At 46.2% G+C, this 18,583-nt stretch overlaps 1 protein-coding gene across 4 annotated transcripts in view; it reads left to right on the top strand.

Annotated features, from left to right (window-relative positions):
• DCAF5 (DDB1 and CUL4 associated factor 5) overlaps nucleotides 1–15,364 on the top strand; it is a 100,894-nt gene extending 85,530 nt beyond the window's left edge. For 3 of the 4 annotated variants that reach the window (XM_028124241.2, XM_028124115.2, XM_028124184.2), the window contains exons 8-9: nucleotides 4,471–4,598; nucleotides 10,735–15,364. In XM_028124241.2, the coding sequence (XP_027980042.2) occupies nucleotides 4,471–4,598; nucleotides 10,735–12,504 (1,898 nt within the window). In that variant the 3' untranslated portion in view covers nucleotides 12,505–15,364. The remainder of the gene's footprint in view (nucleotides 1–4,470; nucleotides 4,599–10,734) is intronic. The other variant, XM_028124318.2, reaches the window with a different exon arrangement.
• Nucleotides 15,365–18,583: the final 3,219 nt, after the last annotated feature.

Here is an 18,583-nt window from a genome sequence, read left to right on the forward strand (position 1 = left end):
TTGAGGTTGATCCTCATCAGGCCCCTCACCACAGTCTTAGAGATGATCCTGAAGGTAGATTTTGTAGCCTATGTAGTTCTTCGAAAAAAATATTCCCTGGCTGACTCCTGCCAACTTGATCCTGCTGTTGATGGGCACAGTCTGGCTAGGTAGTGGAGAGGGGAGACCCTAAGTTTTTACTGATACTGGCATCTTGACTTTAGCCATTTCTGATTGAAGAAATCTGGTTTATACAAATCTCCAGGACTGATAAAAATGTATTCTCTAATAATTGATGTATGTAAACTGTACACTAGGAGCTGTATTCAATCATTTGAAACCTGGAAACCAGGAGAGGGACTATTGAACCTCCCTGAAGCCCATTTATTATTCTGATTCTGTGTACACAGCCTTGGATGCCTTAAACAAATGGCGGCCATGATTCTTCCTGTACCTGTTTTCACTATCAGTCTCTTGGGTCTGTGGAATTTCTAGGTATCTTTTTCAGATTTCCTAGGTATCAGTTTGGGTGGGAAGAAGGAGGAAAGACCTGTATTAAAATTGTTACCGTGGGCGGAATTGGAACTTCTGGCTTCAGTGTGGTTGTGTTTCTCCAGTATTACCTCAACGAGCAGGGAGACTGGGTCTATACGCTGAAGAAGCTTGACCCTATGGGATAGCAGAGTTGCTCTACTCATCCTGCTCGGTTCTCCCCAGATGACAAATACTCTCGACACCAAATCACCGTCAAGAAATGCTTCAAGGTGCTCATGACCCAGCAACTGCACTTTCTGAGGGTCCCTTAAATTTCATGTCTCTTTTGCTACCCCTCAGAGACTTTCTGAAACCAGGCTCTTCAAACTGAGCCTTGAAGCCTTCTCTTGGGAATCTGGTTTCATTGTTGCCTTTGATCGTGCTTGTGTGAAGCAATTGTGGTAGCATCCCTCTTAAGGGAACAAGTTTGAATCTTCTTTCCATAGTTTGAATCGTTGCCAGGTTATTAAAATGATTTGAAAGAAAAAGTAAATAAATAAATAAAGTTGCTGCCATGAAGAGAAGCCAGATGAGGTCACATTGCATGGAAGAATAGAACGTTTTCCCATGGTCTGAATTTACAGATGTTAAGATCCTTCGATTATTCTTCAGGTCCAAAAGTTATTGTAATTGTATTCCAAATAACCTTTGACAGAAAGGTCAGTTTGGTTGATAAACTTAAGTTCTATGGTAGTTGATTCTTTAAGACATGAGACCCTCCATCTGTCCTCCTTTGGTAATACTTACTCTAGAATTGCCCTCTCCTGAAACACTGTCCATTCAACAAGTGCTTACTGAGCACCTGCTTTAGTTCAGGCATTGCACCCCCAGTTCTGGTATGCAAGAGAGCCAGTTCTGCTCTCATGAACTATTCCGTGTTGGCAATGTGATGAAACGTCCTGTGGTGATACTGTGGAACTTGTGCTCAGGATACCATTGGATAGAATCTCCCCCTTCCCATTTTTAAGTTGAGAGCTTAAAAAGAAAACCAACTCATATGATAACTGCGAGAAATATTTCAAAATATTTTATGAGCGGGGCGCCTGGGTGGCTCAGGCATTAGGCGTCTGCCTTCAGCTCAGGTCAGGATCCCAGGGTCCTGGGATCGAGCCCTGCATCGGGCTCTCCGCTCCGCGGGAAGCCTGCTTCTCCCTCTCCCACTCCCCCTGCTTGTGTTCCCTCTCTCGCTCTGTCTCTCTCTGTCAAATAAATAAATAAAATCTTAAAAAAAAAAAATATTTTATGAGCTTCAGACTCCATCCCTATTCAAATCCTTTCATCTCTTAAAGGCCGCTGTTACAGTGGAAAGGATATTGGGCATTATAGCCAAAAAGACTGGTTCAAATCTTGACTCTGCCATTTACTTGACTAAGAAAAAGACACTCAAACTCTCTTGAGTCACATAAATTACTTTTCTTGGAGGCAATAGGATTAAAGAAGAGATTTTACTAGATTTAACCCGAAGTTTCTTTGCTAGTGACTACCCCAGTGCAGGTATGGGTAGGAGTAGGAAACGGGGAGCTCAGAAGGGACCCATGAGTGGGAATGCTGCTTTTTTTTTTTTTTAAGATTTATTTATTTATTTTGAGAGAGTGAGAATGAGAGAGAGAGAGAGCACATGAGAGGGGGGAGGGTCAGAGGGAGAAGTAGACTCCCCGCCGAGCAGGGGGCCCGCTGCGGGACTCGATCCCGGGACTCCAGGATCATGACCTGAGCCGAAGGCAGTCGCTTGGCTCAGACTGAGCCACCCAGGCACCCCGGGAATGCTACTTTTTGAATCAACCTTATATAGAAAAAAATATATATACCCGAGGGAACTCCTTGGAGGGTGGTAAGATCCCTGTATGGAGACAACTGTTTTAATTCCCATGGATCTCTTTTCCTTAATTTTCTCATTTATTTTTATTTTGACTAGGCTCAGGTTACCTTCCCTTCCTCCCACTCCACTCTAGGAACCCAGTGCACTCAGGCTTCCTAGGGTTTCCCATCACGGCAGCCTACTTTGGTGCTTAACCTTTCCTTTTATTTTTATTTTTATTTTTTAAATTTTTTATTTTTAGTGAGAGAGCGCAGGCGGGGTAGGAGGAAGAGCAGAGGCAGAGGGAGAGAGAGAGACTCTTAAGCAGTCTCCATGCCCAGCGCAGAGACCAGCACAGGGCTCGATCTCACGACTCTGAGTTCATGACCTGAACCAAAATCAAGAGCCAGAAGCTTAACCTGCTGAACCATCTAGGGGCCCCTAGCCTTTCCTGATCAATGAAAACATATCAATTCTATGCCCTCGTCATTCTCCTTCATGGTTTATTAGCAAACTTGATGATGCTAGGTTGAGATATGAATAGCTTTAAGTGTGTTATCCATCCTGGATAATTCAAATATTAATAATGTCAGGGGCTCCTGAGTGACTCAGTCAGTTAAGCTTCCGACTCTTGATTTCAGCTCAGGTCATGATCTCAGGGTCGTGAGATCAAGCCCCCCCATCAGGCTCTGTGCTCAGCGTGGAGTCTCCTTGTCCATCTCCCTTTGTTTCTCCCCCACGCTCTCTCTCTTTCAAATCAGTCAGTCAGTCAATAAAACCTTTTAAAAAATAACATCAAATATGATGGAAAAATTAGGCAAAGAACATTTTTGTCACTGACCAAGTAGTGTAAGCACCTAGTGCTAGTTGGCAGATCTGAAAGCTCTTGTGTCAAAAAAGATGTGTATGTACATGGCAATCAAGAGGGATATCTTCCATGAGTCGAAAGGGGAGTTGTGTCAGGAGGCCAAAAGCAGAAGACACCTTCTCCAGAACCAGATTATTTCTAGAGAAGGGATGTTGTGGTAGTCATTGTCCCTCTAGACACTGAGATGAGAAATGTCTGGAATGAAGGTTTGAACAAGGTGGCATTGGGAGTAGGGTGGAGGCATGTGGAGCAGAAACTGCCTACTGATACTTTGTGCCCAGTGGCGCCGTGCTCCTGGTAGTGGCTAAGATGGTGTTCTCTGCTTAGATAAATGAACACTTATTTGTTTGTACCTGAATGCATCATAGGTTACCAGTTGGCTGGGGACACAGGCTGGCCTATGTGTACTGAGCTGTTGATGGTTGCTCAGAAGCAACCTTGTTCAGAACATGGGTGCATGTGTTCTGTGTGTGATGCCCTTTCCAGTGAAGTTGAAACTTTGAGATTATTCCAAGTTTATAAATGATGACATCTTAATTTGTGTTATAAGTTCCAGGCATCTGGTGCTTTTCTTAGTCACTGAAGAAGAAAGCCTACAGGATGGTCCTTAAAATATAACTTTTTATTAGTGGCCTCTTGATTTTAATTAGTCTTTAAGTCCCTTATTCTAATTCAGATTCTCAGTACTTGGGCTCTCCCTGTCAGGAAAGTGGCCCAAATCTTTCTTTATCCCTAGCTCTCCCTCCTGTCAGGGTAACAAAAGGATTTTCTCCATTATTTTCCCAGTGGCTTTTGTGTGTTGGTTTGTTTGCAACCTTCATCATAGAAATTAAGGGCAAATGGATCAGAGGTTTTTTTGTGCGTGTAAGTAATTGTATGCTTCTGGTTCTGCATGTCCCTGGCTCAGATGCCTAACTGTTCCCAAGTAGTTCAGTCTTATTTTGCTCATGACTGGCCTTTTCTAAGGTAACACTTGGGTTCTATCTTGGGGATCAAAAACTTGCGAAATGTTTTAAGTGGCTGGGGCTTCATTGACAATGGAATTGCAGTGGGTGGGCGTGGGCAATGCTTAAAGGCTAAATAAAGGCTCTTGGTAAGAGCACATATGCTGAGAGAATATTTCATCTTCCCTCTTTCCATAGCAACTTTATCTGTAAGATTAAGCATTCTCCTGGTGGCATAGTTAATAAAAATCTTGGCTCTGCTTCAGAGCTGTTTGTCTGCCATTACTGGAACCTATTTACTTTTATCCATTTCATCATTTGATTTTTGTTTCCTTCTGTCTTCCCAGGTGGCATTGGTAGGGTGGTCAACGGAGCCTTCATGGTGCTGAAAGGGCATCGGTCTATTGTTAACCAGGTCCGATTTAACCCTCACACCTACATGATCTGCTCTTCTGGTGTAGAAAAGATTATCAAGGTGAGGCACCTTCCCCTTCTGTTCTTTAGACAAATTATTACAATTCATTTGGAAGAAACTAGATCCATATATATAGGACCTCATACCAAAACATACTAAAGGTCTATCAAAATTCTCAATTATTTTGGGGCGCCTGGCTAGTTCAGTCAGTACAGCATGTGACTCTTGATCTTAGGGTCGTGAGTTCAAGTCCCACGTTGCACATAGAGATTACTTAAAAATTTTTTTCAGTTATTTTAACATATAAAATATTGAAAAATTGATATTAAAAGAGTGGTTTAAAACCCTCCTTTCAGGACCACTTTTAAAATAGTCACTAGGCTTTGAAACTAGACACCACTTGTATGCCACTACATTTCCAATGGCCTTTGATCTTGAGTCTGATGCGTTCTGCTTTCCAAACCTCATCTGGAAGCCGCCATCCCCTCCGTTACTCGGTGTGTACTTTGCATTAATTGCTGTACTAATATGGCACAGACATCCCTAAGTGACTGCCAGAACCATAGCTAAATTGTTGCAGAACATATCAAAAACCATTGCATGTGGCTGTGGTCGAGGCTAAACGCTTGCATTAATTGCACATCGACTGAATGAACTTCACCCGGTCAAGGAATGTATCTGGAGCCTGCAACCGAGAGACCCCGCCTGGCCTGTGTCCACAGGAGGACAGCCCGCTGCCTGTCACTCACATTGCAGTTGCTAGTGACCCTTTTCCACATCTGTGTAAATGAAGGTTTGGGGCAAATGATGAATCCTTTAGGATTCTCTGATAACTTGATTTTTAAGTAAGGATAGATGATAATCACCCCTAAAAGTTAAAACTCCTATTCTTTTTTTCCCTAAAATGATACTGAAAACCTGAGGGAAGGTATCAGGAAAAAGGTAAAAATTGGTTTGTGATGATTTGGTGGTTTTCATTTCCTCCCTCCCTCCCACCCTCCCTCCGTCTAGAGTTAAACCAAGTTGTAGCTGAGGCAAGGGAAGCTATCAGAAATGTAACGATGGAGGGTGGGTCAATATTTTTATTTGTCCTCATTCCAAATTCCTTTATGTAAGTTTTATTGGTCCTGTGGATCAGGGCTGACTTTCATGATTGCACACATTTTCCCACAGAGCTGGAGTAGGACTTCTAGATCATTTTTACTGACTTTTTTTTTTTTTTAATAGATGGTGAGATTTCAATTATAAACTACCCATCTGAGGTTAATTACACAGCTAATTAGTGGTAAAGTCAGGATAGAGCCCTGTTCTTTGTTCTTCCCAATGGCCTCTCACCCTCCCCATGCTGGTGAGAAGGCAGCAGGCAGCCAGAGGTCTCTGCAGGAGGTGGTCATCTCAGTTGTCCTTCACTGGACAGTCATGGATTGGCCCTATCCCTTGAATTGCCATCTCTTCTCCTTTGGCCTATGACTAATGGCTTGGCACAGTAGCATGTCCTCTCTAGGCCTGTTGATGTCATTCTATTTTTCAGAGAGCTCTGCTTGGGCATCTCCTTTAATAGAGAGATTCCTGCTTGGCCGTGTACTCTGGGATGCTTCTGTACTTAGTCTCCCCAATTATTGTTTAGTCAACTGGAGTCCTTAACCTAAAGGTCATAGTGTGGAAACTAGCCAAGTTCTCAGAGGAATAAGAGAAGAAAATATTTTCTCTGGGAGGTTATCCAGACTGAACTATGGAGCTCACTGCTTCCAGGTTCTAGTGGTGTCTCAACCCTGCCCCACCAGGAGGCTCATTTAGCCATTTGAAACCTAAAGTCAGTACAGCTGGTACCCTTAAACAGTTCTTTGAGTCTGCGCCCCAGCTGTCAAGTGAGGATGCTTAAGAGGGACTTGCCATCCTGGAGTGCCTTGTGAATTACGTGTGCCTGAACTGACTATTGTTTTTTTTTTTTTTTTTTAAAGATTTTATTTATTTATTTGAGAAAGAGAGAGAATGAGAGATAGAGAGCACAAGAGGGAAGAGGGTCAGAGGGAGAAGCAGACTCCCCGCTGAGCAGGGAACCCGATGTGGGACTCGATCCCGGGACTCCAGGATCATGACCTGAGCCGAAGGCAGTCGCTTAACCAACTGAGCCACCCAGGTGCCCCTGAACTGACTATTGTAATAAGCATCACTTTCCTGCTTGTATTTCTGGGAGGATCAATGACTCAAAGAGCATAATGGTCTAGCCCAGCCTGAGACCTTTTTTCTCTCCACTTCACTCCACCTTCTCCCTTGTCCTTTACTGCTGCCGTCCTGGTCCAGAGAAGAATCCCAAGGGGTCGGGGCCAGCGTCTTCTCACCCATAACAGGTCTCTCGCCCCCGAATGTCCATGCTTAGCAAAAGAGGGGGTTTGTTACTTATAGTTAAGCCTGGAGGGGCACGATAGGGCAAATGCTGACATTTTTTTCTCAAAAGACCAGTATTCATTTATTTACATGTTTGTGATGTACTTAATGTGTGCCATTTGTGCTAGGCCCTCTGGGGAACATAAAGGCAAAAAAAGGTAATGCAGGTCACCCAGTAAGAGAGACAAGAGATAAATACAATGAAAAGCGCAATAGCTACACAAGAGATGGAAACAGAATGCTCTGGGAGAGGGAGAGATCTTTTCCCATCTGGGATAATCTCGGGCAGGTAACATTTGAGCTAGAATTTGAAGAATAAGGACTGCAAAAGGAAGGAGTAAGATTTGAGGAATATTCTAAGTGGAGGCAATGGATAGTTATTTTGTTGAATCAATAAATATTTATTGATCACCTACTGTGTTCCGGGCATTATACTTAACGAATAATTGCTCAGAAGCAGTGAAGCGTAGGACCTGTTCAGAAAATGATCATGTTTGGCCAAAGGGAAGAGCACAAGAAGGGAAGACTAAGGGGCGCCTGGGTGGCTCAGTCATTAAGCGTCTGCCTTCGGCTCAGGTCATGATCCCAGGGTCCTGGGATCGAGCCCCGCATCAGGCTCCCTGCTCAGCGGGAAGCCTGCTTCTCCCTCTCCCACTGCCCCTGCTTGTGTTCCCTCTCTCACTGTGTCTCTCTCTGTCAAATAAATAAATAAAATCTTAAAAAAAATAAAGGGGGAGGACTAAGATATAAGGCTGGAAGGTGGGCAGGAGGTCGGCCCAGAAGGTCTCAGAAGCCAGATTAGAGAGGGCGGAGAACCCTTAAATAGCCTAAATATTTAGGTCCCTATCAGTGTAGATTTTCTTGGTAGGTAGTCAGATTTCCTAATTTAGTACAACAGCACAAAGAGGAGGGGGCTTAGAGCTGCTATGTCCGGCATGTCATGGGCACCTGTGTGGATCAGAACACTTGCTACTTAATTGCTTTCCATTTTGACAGTGTTTGAATAAGAATTGAACCGCATCTTTTCCCCTCAGCAGTCCGTCCCCCCCCCCCCCCGTCCCGTCCCCCCCCCCCGCCCCCCGAGCTAAACTTTTCACTGGGCTTGGAGAGAAATCTGCTTATCCCTCCTCCTCTTCCCATGAACGTTGCCCCAAGAGGAGGCTTGCCTAGCCACATTTAACATGTTAGCAACAGGAGGTTGTGTTTTTGGTGCTTTACTTCTGAGTTGTTGACTTTCAGTGCGAAGAAATACACTTTCACAAATATTTCGAAACTGTTATTTTTAGGATGAGGACTAAGATAATAGGGACGGTCAGTACTTCTGATGTTCGAAAGTCTCTTCGAGGATGGGTCTAAAACTTCCTGGTTGAGGTATTTAGCTGCCAAGTGAAAGAGAAAGCACCACATTTTTCTGTGCTTTGGTATAGGTTATGTATTTTCATCATTCTCATTTCTACAGATGAGAAAAGATGTGTTCAAGAGTGAAGTCATTTGCCCAGGGCCCTGTGAAGCGGTGGGGCTGGGGTTCCTACCTGTTCTGCTTGCCCGTGCAGCTCTGAGCCACAAGTCCCTGGAGGACTGCAAACCAGCTGTCTGCGATGATGGTTTTGTTCTGCTCTGAACCTTAGGATTGGATGAGACCCATCTAATTCACTGTTTAGATCAGGGAGCTGAGCTTTATCCAAGGTCAACCCAAGCTGAGTAGGAACCCACACTCAAGTCTCCTGCCTCCTGATCCAGCGTTTTGTTCCATTACTCCAAGCTTCAGGAATGAATGTCTCCTTCAGCTTAATACATTCCAGAGCCCAAATAAAAGCTGACCTTCAGTGTTAATGATTTTCATTCCTGAAGTGAAGACATAGGGGCTGGGTGGTAGATTAGAACCTAGAAACTGGCTTGTTGCGTAGTTGGACCAGCATCCCACCATTAATATTTTGTACTTCTGTTAGCAAATTCTTTGTTTCTGTGAAGCACGTATAGATTTATCTTCATATTAGACGATATGGTTAGTAAAATTTTACCATTTTTAAACTGGGAGAGTAAGAGATCTGGCCTGGAATACAGGATAAGACCCCCCAAAATTCCTGAGGGACCCTTCAGTTTCCTTTCTAAGCCACCAAACTTTTATTCCCTTGGACATTTGTTTGCAGAGATAGTCATTTGTAGCTTGAGCCTATTGTTGAAGGCAATGTCTAAATGTCTCAAAACATAGAATTTGAGAATCTCTTCAGACAAATCCTTTATTTTCTGCTACTTATTTTCTAACTATATTCTAGTGTTTCTTAAAAAGTTGCTCTCCCTCTTGTTAAAAATGCAGAGCCCCAATACCTGCTGGTGACTTAGTGAATCAGAATCTCTAAGGGTGGGGCTTAGGAGTCAACACCAGGTGACCCCTGTGCACTCCTGAGTGTGAGAACCACTGCCTTAAACCTCCACTGGGTCAGGTAGTGAGGATGGAGAGGGGAGAACACCTGAGGAGTTGAGGGCGGCAAAGAAAGTCGAAGGAGAAATGAATCTGAGTTGGGAATTGATGAAGAGAGCTAACCTAGGTTTTTCCAGCCCCTTTTGAACTGGAGATCCTCCAAAAAGGTGCTACCTCTCAGAAGTTGCAAGTAAAGCATGGGAAGGATGGGACCTCAGATAAGTGCTCACAAGGAGGTGAATTGTCCTTGGATAGCTTTGGGGAAGTAAAGCCATTGTCTTGATAGAGGATAGAGAATGAGGAGCCCTGTTTTCTGGGTTGGGTGCCATCTAAAGATAGACACCAGCCTGTCAGGCAAGAAAATCGCCTGGAATTTCATCTGAGTTGCCATGGCTACCGGCTGATGTAACTGAGCATCTGTGTGCTGCTCTGTGGACCAGTCTGGTAGTCAGGTGAAGCTAATTGTTCTCATCTGCAGTGACAGCTTAATTACCTTGAACTTGATTTTTGCCTAACTTATTCCACTTGTAAAGTTGGGCCTTAGCAGTTAGGCCGACCTGAGTTTGAGTCCTAGCTCTGCCTAGTTCCTTTGGCTCTCAGCTCATGTCTCTGATGATAGAGTGGAGGAGCGTTAAGGGATGGGGCCATGGTCTTGGGGGGGGCGGGGAGGTGTCCTGCCTATCCCTGCAGCTAACAGGAGAGTTGGGGAGCAGGTTAGCAGCAACCTGGTTAAGAGAACCCAGTTTCCTGGGTAACTACTGCCTGCATGTCCAAGAGGGAACTGCAGTGTAGGCAGTTGGCTATTCTTATCAAGCACTAGTAAGCAATTCCCATTAGTTAAAAATAGAAATGTTGCAGTTGGGGAGAAGTGGAGTTATAGGCTGAAATGATAACTACCACAGGGGACTGACTGCTGGGTCTGTTTTCACTTTGGAAAAGTGGTACCTCTCTGTGCACAGCTTCAGTCTTCTGAGAGTTTAGAACACATTGGCCAATCTTCAAGTCATCCCCTATTCTTCACGATTATGAAGGGGGTCATTGTAATTTCCAGGCTACTCACAGAGTAGCTAAAGGGGAGGGGGCTCGTAGGGGAGATGGTGTATGACTCTCCTGGGTCAAGAGACAAGATTTAGGTTTCCTGACACGAGGCTAATCCTATGGCCTAGACGGTGCTTTTTCCAACACCTGACTCTCGAAGCCTCTGTTTTCATATGTGGCCCACATAATCCAGTCTGGTAAAGAATGTATTTTTAAAGCTGGTTGGCAAGTCCTGGCCGAATGACAGAAAGGGCCTGGAGAAGCTCTGCCTTAGTGTTCTTTATCTCCACCAGCTTTGGAGTACTTTCCAATCAGGCCTCCTTGGTTTTGTTTTTGCCTTCTGTGCAGATCTGGAGCCCATACAAGCAGCCAGGATGTACAGGAGACCTAGACGGTCGGATTGAGGATGATTCCCGCTGCCTCTATACCCACGAAGAGTATATCAGCCTGGTGCTGAACAGTGGGAGTGGCCTGTCACATGACTACGCCAACCAGTCCGTGCAGGAAGACCCCCGGATGATGGCCTTCTTTGACTCCCTGGTGCGCCGCGAGATCGAAGGCTGGAGCTCTGACTCCGACAGCGACCTCAGCGAGAGCACCATCCTCCAGCTGCACGCAGGGGTCAGCGAGCGCTCGGGCTACACCGACTCCGAGTCCTCGGCCTCGCTGCCCCGCTCCCCTCCGCCCACAGTGGACGAGAATGCCGACAGCGCCTTCCACCTGGGGCCCCTCCGGGTCACCACCGCCAACTCAGGGGCGTCGCCGCCGCCGCCGCCCACGTGCGAGGAGGCCGCGTCTCGCCAGCAGCGCCTGTCTGCTCTGCGGCGCTACCAGGACAAACGCCTCCTGGCCCTTTCCAACGAGTCCGATTCCGAAGAGAACGCCTGTGAGGTGGAGCTGGACACAGACCTCTTCCCCCGGCCGCGGTCTCCCAGCCCTGAAGAGGAGTCCAGCAGCTCGAGCAGCTCCAGCAGCTCGGAGGATGAGGAGGAGCTGAACGAGCGCCGGACGGCCATGCGGCAGCGCAATACCCTGCGGCGCCGGCAGAAGGCGCCCCGAGAGGAGAGGCCCGCCCCCCCCAGCAAGCCCGCCAGCACCTACATCGGAGAAGACAACTATGATTACCCCCAGATCAAAGTGGACGACCTCTCCTCCTCTCCCCCCTCCTCCCCTGAGCGGAGCACTTCCACGCTGGAGATTCAGCCCAGCCGGGCCTCGCCAACTTCTGACATCGAGTCGGTCGAGCGAAAGATTTATAAAGCTTACAAGTGGCTCCGCTACTCCTATATCTCCTACTCCAGTAACAAAGATGGAGAGAGCTCGCTCGTGTCTGGGGAGGCCGATGAAGGGCGAGCGGGCACCAGCCACAAGGACAGCCCAGCCCCTTCTTCCAGTAAGGAAGCCTGTCTCGGCTCGACCGTAGGCCCGCGGAACCAGGACCTGACCCCTGAAGGTCGCAGCAAGGATGCTTCCAAAGAAGGGACTTCTGCTAGAAATCCCAGCAATGGCCCAGGCCAGGAGCACAGCAGCCACCCTTGGGCAGAGGCCCCGGAGGACCCCTCACAGGACACTAACAATGGTGGCTCTGTAGAACACTCTTTTGAAACCAAGAAGCTCAATGGGAAGGCCCTGAGCAAGGCCCTAAGCAGCCGGCCTGAGGAGCCGCCCTCTCCTCCTGTCCCCAAGGCATCTGGCTCCACTCTGAGCAGCGGGTCTGGCAGCTGTCCCAGGACCCAGTCTGATGACAGTGAGGAGAGGAGCCTCGAAACCATCTGTGCCAACCACAACAATGGACGCTTACACCCCCGCCCCCCTCACCCCCATAACAACGGGCAGAACTTTGGAGAGCTGGAGGCAGTGGTGTGCTCTTCTCCAGGACATTCGGACACTGACCATGATAGCTTGTCCCTGACAGGGACACTCCTACACAAAGATTGTTGTGGGTCTGAAATGGCCTGTGAGACCCCCAGTGCTGGAACAAGAGAGGACGCCACTGGCCCCCCAGACACAGACAGCAGCAGGGCTGTTCATGGCCATAGCGGCCTGAAAAGGCACCGAGTCGAATTGGAAGATACAGATTCAGAGAATTCCTCCTCAGAGAAGAAATTAAAAACATGATAAATACAAAGGGAAAACAAAAAGCTATGAAATGTAGCTTTACAAAAAATTTTTTAATCCTGTTTAGTGAACACAGAGGAAAGGAAAAAAGTATTAAAGGCACATAAAACCAGGGCCTGAAATTTTGTGTCTGATGCTGCTGTCTTCTCGTCAGTAATGGGTCTGAATGTTTAGCTGGCCGTTGGCTTGTGCTGTGTAAGGAAAGGGAAAAAAAATCCAAGTGACTCCTTTCTAGTAAGACTCGAGCATCGCGTACCTGTGCGTTTTGTTAAAGTAAATCCTTGTTGAGACGTTTGACTTGTTCTTGTGTGTGTTCACCGGCACGTGTGAGCTCATTGTCTCAGAGGCTTTCCGTTCTCCCTGAGAAAGGATCTGTGGATCTGTATCTTTTGCCATCTCACCTTGTATACATGCTGTAGGTGTTCTGGTCTTAACGGTGAGGGCCTGCTGGCTCCAGCTGTGCTGCCACCGAGTCATGGATCTATGCTGAAAGAATGAAGGGGAGAGTGGGAACAGGCCCTCAGCCCATTGGCTGTGCTGGAATGAAAAGTATGGGTCCTTTCTTAGGGAAATCGTCCATGTTTTCTCTCAGTAGCACTTCTTCATTGAGCATTGAATGTGGACGTACTGAAAGTGGAGCGGTTTTAATGCAAATGAGAGGTTAGCCTGTAAGATCAGATTCCAGAGGACACAGACCCCTGATAAATTTCACCCATGGCCGACTGAGCAGTGCTGCACCACACTCCGCATGGAGGCCGTAAACTATGACTGGTTGTGGGGAACGCTCGAACTGCTGAGGTGCTAGTTCCTAAGAGGCACTGTAAAGGCCAACGGGAGCTTCCCTGGCCCCAAGTGATGAGAGGAGGGGGAAAGACAGCCTCAAGAGCTTTGTGCTCAGACTACTGAAGCAGATGTTCTAGGTCTGTTAATGAAGAAGTGTTGTGAAGAGCAGGGTGTGGTACTATATTCATTTAATTCAACCCAAAATGATTGGTCAGAATCGAAGGAACTGGCATCTTCCCGCAGGCTTGCATGTAGCAGAGGCTGTGGTGTCCTGACTAGAAATCTTGCAGAGCAGTCGGCATCTCGAAAGAAACAGATTACTGTTGAGTTGGTGGGTTAGGAGGCAGAGAGGAGTCTCTGGTTTAAGACTCCTGGCTGCTAGAAGAGACTCCATTTCACGGAGAGGGAGAAAGACCAAGAGACTTTCAGCATCACAGTGGTCCTGCCGGTCACTTAGTTATGCATGAAGGGTTGCACAAGACAGGAAGACCTAGGAAGGACCAGATACCTCGTCGTCACAGATGTCATGAAAAGGCAGAGTAGTGGCAAGAACGAGGAAGAGAGAAAGAAGCACACTGTAACTTTCTTGGGTGCAAAGGTGCTAGGCCACGTGGGGTGCAGCCAGCCTCGGCTTGGAGAGGACCGAACGTGGACTGGTGCGGCCTCTCGGTCCAGCGCTCCCTTAGAGGAGGACTTGGCCTGCTGGGACGGGGACCGTGTGGAGGATGAAGACTTGGATGGGTTTAGGCGCTGGGGGGAGAGGGATCATCTGTAAAAGGAAGGTTCTTGATCTAAACCAAAAGGAGGCATCATCTGGCTAAGCTTTGTGAAAGGAAAGACGTGCCTGGTATGCATGATGTGACTTGGGTGTGAAAACACTGTCTTAGGAGGAGATGAGGGAGTGTGAGTAGCAGTGGGGATGCTTATGATTTAACAACTGTAATCTCTCGGGGGGAGTGGGAGAGTGATTCTGTAACCATTAGAATTACTTTGGATTTGTAATCAAAATGGTTCTATGATTTGTCTTTGACTATTCACAGATAATTGTAAATTCTGGTTTTATAAGCCCAAGTCATTTTACATTTGCTTTTCCAAAATTTATTAAATTGGAATTTTTTAATCCTTTATATACAGAAAAAAGATATATTCACTCAGTGTGTGTTTCTCTTCCCCTTCCTAGTCAGCCTACCTAATCTTTTTGTTCTATTTTATTTAATCTAATCAGCTAGCCTCTTCTGATTTCTCTAAGGACAGTCCACTTTTCCTGGAGAAAAAGAAGTTCCCTTGGGAACTAGCCACTTGGTGGTTACAGTTTCCAAATGCAGAACTTGCTCTTTTCATGTTAAAAGCCTTAATCCCATTTGGGTACTCCAAAGAGAAATCAAAGTTCATTCTGGTTCAATTTCAGTGTTCAAGAAGGATCGTTTTTTAGCAACGAGAGACTCTTCCCAGCGCCCCAGGTTCAACTGGCCAGGAAAGAAGCCCACAAGATACTCACTAGAGGAGGCTGAGAACTGCTTGTCTCTCTAGCCACTCCGCTCTCCTTTCCAGAAATCCCCTGTCTTGTGATCCTGGGCCTGGAAACCTGGCAGGAACCACTTCTAGAATCCCTTTGCCAAAATCCTTGTGAATTGAGGCCCCAACTTTGGAAGCACATTTGATCCCCAAATTTTTCCATGTTGGTATTTTTACTAGCAGGACAGATGGCACTGATTAGATTAAGAACTATTCGAAAGTGCCTCTTATGGTTGTTTTTTTTTTTTTTTCCTGCATCCTGTACATAAATTTTTAAGTGGCTGGTCCAGAAAGGTACAACCGTTTCTCTCCACTTTATTTTCTGCCTGGTTTTGTAAGTGATTCCTGTGTGTCTAGGACAGCAGTAAATGAGTTAAAAGAGTGGTTGGCTTGGGGCAAAAGAAGGTTGCCACTGTGCTTGATTTACTAAGCCAGGAGTCCCTTGTTTGTCAAGGTGCCTTCCTCTGCTGAAGCCTCATCTCCTCCAAGCCCCTCCTCTTGTGACTCCCAGCAATGCTAGCTCTTCTCTCGTGTATATGCAAATAAACCTATTACTCACTTCTCACGGCTTCCTCTTCTCTTCCAGGGAAGACTTGGTTGCTTAGACACCTGATCCTTAATTTCTTTCCTGTTTTAATTCTTTCTAGTTGAAACTTGATTCAAAGCCACTCTGAAGACTAGAAGAAAAACTGGTATTCCACATCCATGGCAGTGGTCATTGCCTCTTCTAGGTATAGAACAAAGGTCACATCTAGACAACGAAACGTAGGGTCAGAGGGGGTTATCTACGTGGTCTCCTTTCCCAGGCTTACGTGGACTCAGGATAGTGAGATCCTGGAATTGAGCCTTTTATTAGTTGGAGCTAAGGGAGTGATACAGTGAAGTGACATTACAAACAGCCCCAAAAGAAAGTTTTTGATGTTTCCAAATATCAAGTTGCGTTTTCTGCCCTGTACCAAGCATGCTTTGCAGACGTGTTCCTTTGAGAAAAAAAAAAAAAAGAAAGAAAAGATCTTTTATATCCTGCCTGTAAAGCTCCTTCAATTAACTGAAAAGTTCTTGCCAACCAAGACTCTTGAGGAAAATAGATGCTTCCAGAGGAAGGCCATCCACCCCTTATGACCTAAGCAAGGCAGTGGGCCAGGGTTGAAGCACTAAGGTGAAGTAAGGCTCAGTGAGTCCAGACTTGCCTACAACAGAGGATGATGGCTTTGGACAATCTGTGCGGTTCTCTCAGATGGGATAGTTCAGTCTAAGTGCTCACCTGTGCGTGAGTGCTCATACTGGAATGAAGGAACATGAATTCAGGTGGCTTGGAAGTAATTTTGAATTTTTTCACATGCAACAGAAGAAAACTGAAAAGAAATCTGAGCCATGTACACACTAATTGCATTTCACTGTTAGTGCAAAGGTGATAAGATGGATCTCAGAACGGAGGCTCAGAGGCAAAGAGAAACTTCCCTGGGGCCAGCGCTAACGTGGCCAGGGACAAGCAGGAGGAGTTGCTCTATTCCACTCAACAGGGTTTACCTGAGCTGTGCAGAAGGGTCCTGCAGTGCTTGTCGACAAGACAGTCACACTGTAGGGAAATGGGATAGCTAGTATTTCAAATTACTGAAGTTGGTAAATGAGCTCCTTTTTGGAGCTCATTAGCCATGAGCTAATGGAATATTCCAGTTTAAGTATAGAATGCTAGCTTGCAAGTCTCCCTCTCTCTGGCTTTGTTAGTACACCCACCAAGGCTGGAGAAAGGCAATAAACCAGAGAGATAACTGGATCCCAACCTAGGATCCTTAGGCATGAGAGATGTTTTTGTGGTCTTAGGGAAGCTGGGAGGGAAGGCTGCAATGGAAGAAATGAAATGCTAGGTGAGTTCAACAGCTTTCCAGATCCACAGAATTAGCACCGAACATGCCATGGACTGGCCTGTAAAACACTTGGTCATCAAGATGCTCCAAAATCCCCAAGTAAAATCCTTAATTTGTAATGGAAGTCAAGGGGCGCCTGGCTGGCTCAGTCGGTGGAGTGCCACTCTTGATCTCAGGACCATCAGTTCGAGTCCCCTGTTGGGCATAGAGATGACTTAAAAATCTCAAAAAATAAAAACATAATGGAAGTCAGTGAACATGCAGGATTGGTTTGAGAGAACTTCTCTCTGCAAGAATGCATAAATTCCATGAAGTAATGATCTGAACACCAGCATACTCTCGCATGTACCAAAAACAGGTGAGTGTGTGGCTGTTGGAGATGGCATAGGTTTTCAAAGGGCAACAAACATCTTGACTAGGCCTAGACTGGTTAGTGATGATATTTGGGGCCTACCTATCCCTACCACCGTCTCTTACTTTCTTTTCACGTCAGTGTTTTCTAACATTTCTAGCCTCTCCAAGACCCTACCTTAAATCGTTAAGGCTAACTTCTTTTCCTTCTAAGAGTGACCTGTGCCTGGCCTGGAAAGGGCATTGAACTAGCAAAAGAAGTGGATTCTATACTAATTCTTCAGTGGAATAGCTACATGAGCCTTGGGCAAGTCACTCAAACTCTTGAGGCCCCTCACAACTCTAAAATTGGATTCCTTCAATTCCATGGCCTCTCTAGGTCCCATCTTGTGGCGTTCCCATTCCTGAGACATCCCTGTCATGTCTACCAGAACCAGTCGGTGAGCCGAGTTCTTTAGCAGGTGTACAACTGCTCAGGCCTGAAGCCACTCACCTATAAAAAGGGGAGAGTGCCTATCTCTGCATATCGTTAGAGGATTAAATGAGCAAATATAAATATAGCTTAGAACAGTGCCAGATAGGGTGCCTGGGTGGCCCAGTTGGTTAAGCGACTGCCTTTCGGCTCAGGTCATGATCCTGGAGTCCCGGGATCGAGTCCCGCATCAGGCTCCCTGCTCAGCGAGGAACCTGCTTCTCCCTCTGGCCCTCCCCCCCCTCATGTGCTCGCTCTCTCTCTCATTCTCACTCTCTCAAAATAAATAAATAAATCTTTAAAAAAAAAAAAAGAACAGTGCCAGATACATAGAAAGCACTAAAATGTTTGCTACCATGAATACATCCTCTCTTTTTTGCTTGCCTTGCTTATTGCTAACAACGTATACACCATGTAGAAGACTTTTTAAAATGGGGTCTGCAGGGCACCTGGGTGGCTCAGTTGGTTAAGCGACTGCTTTTGGCTCAGGTCATGATCCTGGAGTTCCAGGATCAAGTCCCACATCGGGCTCCCTGCTCAGCAGGGAGTCTGCTTCTCCCTCTGACCCTCCCTCCTCTCATGTGCTCTCTCTCTCTCTCATTCTCTCTCTCAAATAAATAAATAAAATCTTTTTAAAAAATAAATAAAATAAAATGGGGTCTGCCAAGGAATATAGAAAGTAAGTTTCTCTCTCAGAGAAGGAATTTACTATTTATTAGCAAACCTTAATCTGAAACCGTAGGAAAAGAGTACATTATCCCCATTAAAATGGACCTGCCTAAAGCAGAATCTAGGGCCTTGGACATCACTTCCAATTTGGGAAGCCAGTGATCTAAAGACTATGCCTGTGAGCTGGGAGCTTGAAAAAAAGGGCAGGCCTGGCTGACTGGAGCCTCACATCTCCTTGCTCACGACAATAAATCTGCAGGCGAGGAGGGGGGTAGTGGCAGGTTTCATGAAACTGTAGTCTTAGTATGGTGGTACTGGAGATGACCCAGACCTCAGGAGCTGGGACAGCAAACTTGTCTCTAGACTGCAGAGGTGAAATTCCCCAATCTGGCATTGGACCAGCCCTAGAGAATCAGGAAAG

This window comes from Eumetopias jubatus, unplaced genomic scaffold (assembly GCF_037043125.1).
Source record: "Eumetopias jubatus isolate StellerSeaLion01/CBP00866 unplaced genomic scaffold, mEumJub1_p1.0 scaffold_7, whole genome shotgun sequence".
NCBI classification, from domain to species: domain Eukaryota; kingdom Metazoa; phylum Chordata; class Mammalia; order Carnivora; family Otariidae; genus Eumetopias; species Eumetopias jubatus.